The sequence below is a fragment of the Pipistrellus hanaki genome (assembly GCF_964339955.1).
Source record: "Pipistrellus hanaki genome assembly, chromosome: 5".
Lineage (NCBI taxonomy): Eukaryota > Metazoa > Chordata > Mammalia > Chiroptera > Vespertilionidae > Pipistrellus > Pipistrellus hanaki.
In genome coordinates, this window is record NC_140507.1 from 16118286 (window position 1) to 16129300 (window position 11015).

Here is an 11015-nt window from a genome sequence, read left to right on the forward strand (position 1 = left end):
GCAACTGTGCTTCTTTCTTCTAGCAACTGAGATGAATTACAACTAATCTGGCCCTCTAAAAGGTCAGAGAAATCCCATAAACCATAGCCGCTCCCTACCCAAGAATGACAGCTGATAATTGCCCAAGTCCTACAATTCAGGATGACTTGGAAGCCTGTTCGCTTTTATAATCTGGGAAGACTGCCTCAAAGGATCAGAAAGGAAACTCCAAGCCATCTAATTCTTAAATTAAGAGTCTTTGCCACATGGCCAGAGTAATCTTTCAAAAGAAAATATCTGACTATGCCACTTAAAATCTTCAATGACTCTCAACTACCTTCCTGTTCAAATCAGATTTTACCTTCCCAATCATTTGCATTACAACCACAGGGAATTACTCAGTTCCCTGAACCCCAGGGCCTTTCCTCTACCAAGAATGAGCTTTCCAGGCCTTCTCTTAGGTAACTCCTGCCCATCCTTCCCATTTCAGCTTAGTCACTGCTTCCTCCAGAAAGACTTCTCTGACCTTCATTGGTTGGGTGCCCCTGCTGCACCCCTAAAGAACCCCATACCTTCCTTACACAGTACCTTCCATACCGGGTCACGAGTGCATGTTCCTTGCCAACACAGACTTTTATTATTCACTTTGGCATCTGTAGGCGACTCAAAATGTGCTGAATGCTGCTTTAAAGTGTGAGATTCATCCATTCATTCTCTAATTAAATAGCTGCCTACTATTGTGCTTGGTATGTTGTAGGTGCTGAGAATACAGCAGTAGTCAAATATCAAAGTCTCTGACCCAATGGTGATAATAGCTAAGAAGGAAGCTGAAGCAGGGTAAGAGAGAGGGGCTGCAGAGTAAGAGGTGGCAGTGTGCTGTTTACATAGGGAGGTCTGGGAAGACCTCTCCATCACACTGATATATGAACAGGAACCAGAGAAAGTGAGGGTGTGAGCCATGTGGCTATCTAGGGGGAAGAGCATTCCAGAACAAAAGCCATAAAGCAGGAGAATGTGCCTCAGGGAAAGCAAGGTAGTTGGGAGGTAAAAGTTGGGGGTGGAGGGAGGGTGTCAGAGCTTGGGAGAATGATGGTATGGAGAGCCAGATCAAGCAGACTTATAGGATACTAGGCCCAGTGCACAAAATTAGTGCACTGGGGTGTGTGTCCCTCAGCCCAGGCTGCACTCTCTCCAACCTAGGACCCCTCAGGGGATGCCTGGCAGTCAGACATCCCTCTCACAATCCGGACACCATTCTCACAATCCGGGAAGCTGTCTCCCAACCATTCACCTGCCTGCAAGCCCAGTCACCCTCTAACCACTCCCCTGCTGGCCTGGTGCCACCCCTCAACTGCCCTCCCCTGCTGGTCTGGACACCCCTAACAGCCCTCCCCTGCTGGCCTGACCGCCCACAACTACCCTCCCCTGCTGGCCATCTTTGACCATATAGGGGTGGCCATCTTGTTTGACGGCGTGAGGGTAAATTTATGTATTACCTTTTTATTATATAGGAATGCTGAGGCCTCTGATTTTATTCCCCTATAATAATATGCCTTAAGAGTGTTTTGAGCAAGAGTGACAGACCAGTTAGGAGGCTGCTAAAAATCTAGGTGGGAAAGCAATGCTGTGTGGACCAGGCTGGCAACAGAAAAGGTTGTAAGAAGCATTTAGTTTTGGATACAGGTTTTTTGGGGAGCCAAAGGGATGTAAATTAGATGTGAGATGATAGAGAAGCGGTCAAGGATGAGCCCAAGGCTTAGTCTAAGAAATCACGTTAAGCGCCATGTCAGTCACCGGTGACTGACACTATACTTTCCGTTTGGACCTGTCAGTCTCTGGCTGCCAGCGTATTGGTAAATTCGGGTATCACGGGCTAAACAGAAAGGAAGACAAAACAGTCTTGGCACTTAACATGTTAACCACTCCTGAGCCTCACTTTCCTTATCTGTGAAGTAGGCATAAAAAGCTCACCTGCTAAGATTACATGGGACAGAACATGGAAAGCACCCAGTAAATGGTTAAATATGATACCACCATTATTAACCTTGGGGTTTTCAGAAGCTTCAATAAGCTAAGTGTGACAAGGAAAGCAAAAACCATACACAAACCAGGTGGGCGATTCAGCCACCAGGTGGCCCATTCTACTTCTTAGAGCCACTCTCCTGATCCTGCCCTGGGCTGTCATGCAACTCTATAGTTGGTGTGTGTGTGTAATTGAAGAATCACGGGGGGGAGGGGGCCCGCGGGTAACAGTCCTGCAGCAAGGAGCCCACATTGTGGTGCTTAGGAACAGTGAGAGATGGGCTCGGTGCTATGTACAGAAACCCTCCCAGTCCATCTTCAATGTCTTTCTGCCACTTTGGGTTGTGTTTCTTTGCTTTTCTTCTGTATATTAACAGCAATATGAGGGAAAGAGACCAATTACATGGATGTAAGAGTAGCCTGGTTTGGGTTTTGCCTAAAGTGGAGCTGAGTGTAGGGGGTGGAACTGAGACCCCCAGCCACTTTACTTAAAGCAGGGAAGAGAAAAGGCTGCCTTGAATAGCATTATGTTTGGAGGACAATTTTAGAAGGTTATTTATTACAGAGTACCCTATAAACAAGGCTTTTGATGGAGGAGTCATTGAATGTCCCAACAGTACCCCAATCTGAGATTGGGGAGCCCTTCACCATACATAACATTCATACATCAAGCTGCACAAAATTCATCAATTAAGGTCTCCAATCCTCACTGCCCACCCACCCCACCAGGACTTTGCTAAATAATCCAAACCAAAGGGGCAGCCAAAAAAAGGTATCTCTTTGAGACTGTCCTGATTCTGAAAAACTCCCTGAGATCCCCTAAGCTATGTCACAAGTTGGCCACTTGGTTCTGGTACCTATTACAAATAAAGCTTCTTGAAAAGATAGCTCCTGATTATCCATCCTTATTTAGGAAAGGCTTGGATAACCTCTCGGAACAGGTGATGACCTCAAACTAGATATACCTAGCTTGGGAATGCATCTTCTGGAATATAAATCACTTACATGTGTGGAACATTTTACTTTTTATTGATTTTAGAGAGGAAGGGAGAAAAGGAGAAGAGAGGGAGGAGGAAGAGGAAGGGGAGGAGGGATAGATCTGTTGCCTTCCACGTGCACAACTGGAGATGGAACCAATAACCTTGGTATTTGCCTTAATTGGGAACTGAACTTAACACTTTTGTTTTGGTTTTTAAATATATATATATTTTATTGATTTCAGAGAAGAAGGGAGAGGAGAGAGAAATATCAATGATGAGAGAGAATCACTGGTCGACTGTCTCCTGCACTCCCCTAACCAGGAATCAAGCTCGCAACCCAGGTATGTGCCCTTGACTGAAATCAAACACAGGACCCTTCAATCTGCAGCCAAACCGGCTAGGGCAAACTCAACACTTTTTGGTGTACTAGAGGATGATGCTCCAACCAACTGAGCCACACTAGCCAGGGCTTGTATGGGACATTTTAACTTCTGAACTGAGCTCCCCAATACTCACTATCAATTTGATTCTCAAAAGAACCTCAGCATAAGTGTTAGTTCCATTCTGTGAATAAAAAAACAAAGAGGCAAGCTAAGGTCACTAGGTGAGAGCAGAGAGAAGTATTCTGCCCATGTTCTGAATTAAATTCCATCACTTACCCCCTTTGCCCCACTGTTTCCTGTATTTTCACCAGCCAGACTACCAAAACTTGTTTCCTATCATGAACCCCCAGCGAAGTAAGGCTGTCCTCTCTCCTGGCCACTCCCTTAGGTCACTGTGGACCAGCCAGGGAGGTTTGGGAGCCCAGACTGAGGCACCTGTGAGCCCTCTTGAGGTCCCAAAACACTAATTACCTCCTTTGAGCTTGTCTTGGATTTTGCAAACAGGGGCACTCCCATCTGCCAAGCTCTCCATTTTAAAGAGGTTTTTGTGGTTTCGGACAGGGCTCCGCCTCCTCTCCCTACCCACCTCCCAAAGGGAGGGAAACAGTGCTGAGCTGAGTAACAGCTATAAAACACTCTTGCCAGTCCCCATTGCAAATGCAGTGGGTCAGCCAAGAGACTCTGCCTCTTGGGAGAGTCAGGGTTCAAGAAAGATGAAAGTACCCACTAGCTCCCAAGGGCCTGGAACCACCTCCTAACCACCCCTAAACTCTTCCTTCCTATCAGGCACACACCGCCCAGCTGGGGTAAAACTCAAACTCCCTGCCCAAAAGGAGGGGGCCTGAGAGCAGGTGAAGACCTTCCCCTACCTCTTTCCTAATTGGGTGCATTCTTTAGAAAAGGAGAAAGTGATTTGAACTACAGGAAAAGAGGTGAAGTCCTCATTTACCTAGGCTACCGCAGCAGTTCTTAGCCAAAAGAACTGTTTTATAACTGGTTTGTTTGAATTGGGATCCAAACAAGATCCACACAGTGTATCTGATGTTTCAACTCTTTTCATCTGCAACAGTTCCCTTTATTAAAATGCCACTTACTGACTGATAAAATTATCTGTGCTGTAGAATTCCACACATTCAGGAGTCCGATAACTGCTACCTCACAGTCAATCAATGTGTTTCTCTAGCCCCACAGATCTATGGTTCTGTTGGGTCTAGGTTCAATTTTTACTTAGGGAGGGGAAGATTTCTACAGACAGTGCTGTGTATTTTCTACTATAACATTGTAAGGCACATAAGGTCTGGTTTTCCACAATGTTTGATATCACCCCCAAGTGAACAGCCCAGGTTCCTGAAGCAAGAGTCACTGCAGCCCTGAGTTTGGATTCAAAACTGGAGTTTTTTCCACTACAGGAGGTATAAACACACACGTTTAAAAGAAGAAAAAAAAAAGGGGGGGGGGGGGCTCTGCATTGGTTTCTTTCTTTTGTGGGGGGAGGTTTTATTTAAAAAGTGTTTTTGATACCAAAAAACTACAAAAACCCAACAACTCCGACATTTAGACTTAACCCAATTCTTTCTTTTTACAGAAACGGAGAAAGCATGGGTTGCTGGTTTCCAAAATGCAGGTCATGAACAGATCAGAAGTGGAACAAATACTAATAACCATCATTTATTACTAAAAAAAAATTAAAACTGCAATTATTAAGTAAGTAGCACTTAACAGATACTCTGCTTGACACTATGCTAAGGGCTTTATTAATATCACCTTCTTTAATTCTCATGATCTTTTGAAATAGTTATCATTTTCTCATTTTGAGAGTATCAGTAGCTCAGAGAGACTAATTCACCCAGGATTGCACAGCAACTTAAATGCAAAACTGGATATATACAAATATAGAATCATTACATTGCACAACTGAAACTAATAATATTATATGGCAATTATATCTCAATAAAGGAAAAGCAGCAGCAGGTGGAGCTCAAAAGTGCAGACTATATGAATCCAGGCAAAGCTCTTACTTGCATCCAGTCTACTTCTATGGTGGGAACCAGGGGCTGAAGTAGGTCTGAGGCTATGAGGGAGGTCTTCAGACAGAAATGCAGATGCCCTACCTACTGAAATGGTGTGGGAGACATGAGGAAGGGCCCAAACTCAGAGAGGAAAGTAAAGAAAGAGAATGGGAGGTTTATTTGAGGCCAGTTCAGTAGGGCAGAGGGTCCCTGGGGTTGTCATGGGTTAGCCAAGATTATATAACCCTTTTTTATTTTGTACCGTCAGTTATCTATACTCCAAAGGGACACAGAAAAAAGTGATGCCCAGAACATTAACACTCAAGTCTTAGACTCTGCCCTGACTTTCCTTTAAAGAGAAATCAAGAAAAAGACTGCAGCATTGGTTAAAGTTAAATGTGCTACAAAACCAACCCACTGAGTCCCACACTGGGGTGAGTGGAGGCTTCTAGTGATGATGATACATTCTCAAAGTCTCAATGGCCTTTTCCCCACAGCCCTGAGAGCACATGTGCACTCTCCCAAAAGATAATCTTAATGAAAGGCAAATTAACAAGTTAAAACTTATTTTAAAAAGTCATCACACCACATTCCAAAGCCGAAATAGCCAATTTTTTGGGTAACCAACATTTAAGATTATCCATATCATGCTGTGTTCTCCAACTCCCTCTTCTTACAAGCGGAGAACATGGAGACCCAGAAAAAGTCCCAGAAAGTCCCATAGTCTCAATCTCCCAGACATGGTATAACAGCTACAGGACAGGCACTGGGCTAAGTAAATGCTTTACACATTATCACGGTGAATGCTCACAACAGCCCCAAGAAGCAGATAAATCATGATTTAATCCCTAGTACACAAATGGGAAAGCTGAGGCACAGAAAGGTTATGGAACTTATTGTCCAAGGAGGCACAGCTAGAAATGGTTAAGAGCTGGTATTTGAACCCATGCAGTTTTGACCCCAGAACTTTTGCTGCTTTTAACTAAGACATCCTGTGTTAGTTACTTGAAGAGTTGTGGCTTGGATAAATATAAATGTGTGTGTGTGTATACACATATATGTACATATATATTATTTTTTTCCCAAAATATTCTAGGGGATGGAAACATAAAAAGCCAAAATGGAAATCCCAAGATTTGAAACAACAAATATAAGACATAGAAGCTTAAGCCAGAAAAGAGAAACCCACAAATAAGGGGGGAATATCGAAAAATACCTTTCATTACTAGTTACTGCACGTGTCCCTTAAAGAACTAAAACACCAGCATCTGAGCCAAAAGGAGAGCTAAAAATAGGCATTTGCAGCAAGCTTTGGAAAGCCTTTAGCCTGCTTATGAGGGACTCATTTCGGTAGACTCCCAAAGGCATGCATCACAGAACGCAAAATTCCCAAGACTACACTGCCACTCCACTGGTGTCACATTTAAACTTGTCCAAACTGCAAATAAAATCAGGGGTGAAAAAGGCCTTACGTAGACTTCTATGTAGAATCCAAAGAAAGGCCCATCTAACCTTACCAGACATGCCAATCACAAAATTCTCCTTCATAAAGCATCTGAGCCCTAGCTACAAGCTTTAACAGAATTTAATAAATTAATTCAGTTAGTCTGTCAGAGACTATTCCAAAACCAACCAGTAAACAAGACACTTTTTTTTGCCTTAAGATTTCAGAAAAACAAGCACCGAGCAAATCTACCTGACTCAGAATTTTGTTGTGGGCACTTAACTACAGCAAGTTGTCTTCTCCACTTGGAGGAAAAGGTGAGAGATGTCAGCCAAACTGTCTTCTTCCCACGACCAATAACCCCAGTGACGCACCCTATCAAGGGCCCTGGACTTGCACAAAATACCAGCTCAGGCATACACCACCACCTGATGTCATGGCTGATTTAAAACCCACAGGGCAGGTTCACCATTGGCTAAGCAGAAGCAGCAGCCGCCAGGGTGAGTAGCCCCATTTAAACTTCTGAGGAGTGCTCTCTCCTGGGATGATTATACCCCTTTGAATTTAAAGAGGGGAAGGACCAAAGAGTGTCTTAAAGTTGCCTTCCCTCCCTCTGTAGGTGGATCAGGAGGGATATGCAAGAAAATGGAAGTTTCAGCACTGCCCTTTGCATAATAGAGCTCTGGCAGGGAAAGGGGGGGAAGGGCAGAAGGAAGAGAGCACGGTTTGAGGTACTTTAGTAAACCCCAAATGTCCCCTCCTCCAAATGAAGCAACCTTAAAAGAAATAAAAATTGCAACACCCCATTTTCAGAATTAACTGTTCTGTTTTTTGTTGTTGTTGTTTTTCTAGGACTACCAGTGATTCTAACTCCCTTGCATGTGAAGGCATGAAGATCCCTACAACTTTCCCCATTCTGATGGTTTAAACCAGTCGGCCTCAGCCAGTGACTGCAAGGGGAGGAGTTCTGAACCGGCACTGGAGCCGCGGCCACAGGCCACCCTTCTAGCTCTACAATGGGGTTTTGATACTGGCCAACTTCAAAGGGACCCAAAACCAAGACATCCAGACTCTGCATTACGCCCCTGCGCGCCAGCTCGGCAGAGGGAGCGGAGAGGGTGTGTGTGCTCCCAGACCCAGACGCCGGTCTATTCTCGGCAACGGGAGGCCCAGGCGAGCCTCCTCCATGTTAGCGCCGCCTCTCTCCCCACGCTGACACCGCTCCTCCAGGATTCCCTGAACCTCCACCTCCACCTCCCCGGGGGCCTGGCCCCAAAGGACCCAAAAAGCCGAGGGAGGGAGGGAGGCAGGGAGGACGAGCGAGCGCCGGCCGGCGGCCACATGCGGCTCCCCGCGCGGGAAGGCACCACGTTGCCCGGGCCGCGGAGGAATGCCGGGAGGGAAGGGGGGCCGCGCACTCACACCCGCGCCCCCGCACCCTCCCGACCGCGCCCCCGGCCGGAACCCGCCGCCCACCCCCCGCGCCGCGCCGGGCGCCGAACGCACAGGCCGGGCGGCCGCGAGCGGCCCGCGGGGCTGGCGGCGGCGGCGCATGGCGCCCAACTGTCACCCGGCCGCCCGGCCCGGCGCGGCCACTCCCTCCCCGCGGCCCGCGTGCGCGCAGGCCCCCTCACCCGCCTCGCCTTTTCCGCCCAAACCCCTTCCCCGGGCTCCCCGCACCCCGGCCACCCGGCTCCCTCTCAAGGCGGAAGGCCCCCGGGATGGAGGAGGGAAACCCCCGGCTTCAATGACACGCTGGGTTTCCTCCTTCTCCCCATTCTCTCCGTAACCGACCCCGCAGCCCGTCACCGATGGCGATCCGACCGCCGGACGCCGTGCGCCCGGGAACAAAAGTTAACTTTTACACCCCGAGCCCGTGGGCTCGTCGCCGGCCCTCCTGCCGCCCGTGACACGGGCTCATTGGACCTTTACAACGCGGGGCTCGCGGCGCTGCTGCCAAAGCGGGGAGCGTGGGGCGGAGCGGGGCGAAGGGGCTCCCCGAGGCAGAGGCCGGGGCTGGAAACCGTCCCCCTCAGACCACGCGGCGGGGGGGAACCCTCTTCCCCGAAACCAGCGCCGCCCGCTCCTGGCGAGGTAGGCCCGGGCCACGCCGCTGCCCACTAACCGCTGCGGCCCGGAGGCTGGGCCCTCCTGCGGGGCCGGCTCCCCGAGTGCGCCTGGGGGGGAGGGGGGCTCGGCGTCCCGAATTAGCCAGGAAGCAATAAAAAAAAAAAAAAAAAAATCCCTAGTCACTGCGACCAGCGGCGGACCCCAGAGGCCTCTGGGGGAGGGGACGCCCGTGTCCCCGGAAGAGGCCCCCGCACCCGGGCCGGCGAGCGGGAGACCCACCTGGGAGAGACTGTCCGTTCACGGCGGCCAGCACCGGCGGCAGCGCGTTCTTGGTCCACGGGTTCACCTTGGGCGGAGGGGCCTCCACGAAGTCCCGGCGCCCGGCGCCCGCGGCTCCGGCCGCTCCTCCGCCGGCGCCCGGCTCTCCGCCGCCCTCCTCCCCGTCGCTGAAGGCCAGGCCCTCGGCGCCGGGGGGCGGAGGCGGCCGCGGGCTCTCGCGCTCCGGCTGCCCGCCGCCCTCCTTGGGCGGCTTGGCGCAGGGGGGCCGCGGTCTCCGGCCGCCGCCGTCCGGCTCTCCCCCGCCGACGTCGTTCGCGCCGGGCTCGCCCTGGCCCTCGGGCGCCGGCGGCGGCGGCGGCTTCTTCCTCACCAGCCCCCCGTGCTCCTCGGCCTGCAGCAGCGGAGCGCCTCCCGGCAGCAGCGGCTCCACCTGAGTGGCCATCTGCGCGCCCGCCCCCCCGGAGAAGCCGGGCGCGCCGGAGGCGGCCTCCCCCGCCTCGAACTCGGCTCCCGGGGCGCCCGCGACGCCTTCCTCCGGGGCGCTGGGCCCCGGTCTCTGCGGAGAAGGGTCGGGGTTCACGCTAGGCGCGGCCTCCCTCCCGGTCGGATGCAGCCGCCGTAGATCCGAGGCCCGCTGGCGGGGCGGGGGGGGGGGGAGGGAAGGCCCCCCACTCTGCAGTCCAGGCCTCCTTGGCGCGCGTCCCCCCCCGCCCGTTCCTCGCGAGGCGCCCCCCGGAGCCTGGCAGGCTTCTCGTGCTGTCCCTCCCTCCCCCCCGCCGCCGGGGCGGCCCGAGCTTCCCGGCTCGGGGGCTGCAGCAATATGGACGGACGGGGGAGAGGCGCGGCGAGCCGAGCCGACCACGCGATCCGCGGCAGGCGGCGGGCGGGCGCGCGCCTCGCGACGCGGCGGGCGAGGGGCGGGACGGCGCGGCGGGGGCGCGCCCGCTGGGGCCGATCCCGGGCGCCGGGCGGGCGGCGGAGGCGGCGGGAGCGCGCGCGCACGGCCTCGCGGGCCCGCCCCCGGCCCCGCCCCTCGCCTCCGAGTCCTCGGAGCACCTCCCAGGCTTGGGGGTGCGGGGTGCTCAGACCCGACGGGGGCGAGCACGTGCCTGATGCAATTCGGAAGGGGGGGGTCAGGAGAGAGGCTGGAAAGGAGACCTGGGAGGGGGGCGGGGGAAAAGGGGAGGTGTCTTAAAGGGCCAACGCCTGAGAGCAGCCGCAGGTGGAGCACATGGAAGCCGGCCACGCGGCTGGCCTGGCCTGCTGACGCTTTTTGGGTTGGGTGCTCCGGGTTCGGGGGAAGGAACTATTAACGTCACCATCGATTTACAGGATGATAAGGGGGGAGGGCTGGTGCCCCTCCTCTACCCCAAAGACGCGCGGAGGCCGCAGGTTCCCTGGCACCCTGACCCCTCCCGGGTGACCTTGGGCGAGCCGCCCTCACCTCCACGGTCCGTGCTCTGGTCCCGCCGACCCTGCGGACACGGAGGTGTGTTTGACCCCGGGTGCGGAAGGCAGGTCCTGAAGCCTCAGACGAAGGTTTGGGGCGCCTAGGAAGTGGGAATTGAATCACCAGCCGCCCCCAACCTGGCCAAACTCCCGAAAGGGCCGGAAATGTCTTTTCTTTCAAGTGGGTTTCATTTTTTTTTTTTTTAATTGCTTTGGGCAGAGTTAAACCAACTTGTGATTGCGACTCCTGAGTTCTGAGATTTTATTCTGGCCCTTATATGGCCTCTGCAGCAGTCATTAATTCATTGGGCCTCAGTTTCCCTATTGTACAACGAAGGCGTGGTGTATGACTGGTTTCAAACTTCAGTGCACACTCGTTTCAATAAATATTTACACACCT

The 11015-nt window shown here is 52.1% G+C and overlaps 1 protein-coding gene across 3 annotated transcripts in view; it reads right to left on the reverse strand.

Moving 5' to 3' along the window:
- Nucleotides 1–10069, reverse strand: part of LARP1 (La ribonucleoprotein 1, translational regulator) — a 50275-nt gene extending 40206 nt beyond the window's left edge. For all 3 annotated transcript variants that reach the window (XM_084883142.1, XM_084883141.1, XM_084883140.1), the window contains exon 1: nucleotides 9167–10069. In XM_084883142.1, the coding sequence (XP_084739268.1) occupies nucleotides 9167–9608 (442 nt within the window). In that variant the 5' untranslated portion in view covers nucleotides 9609–10069. The remainder of the gene's footprint in view (nucleotides 1–9166) is intronic.
- Between the last annotated feature and the right edge of the window lie 946 nt (nucleotides 10070–11015).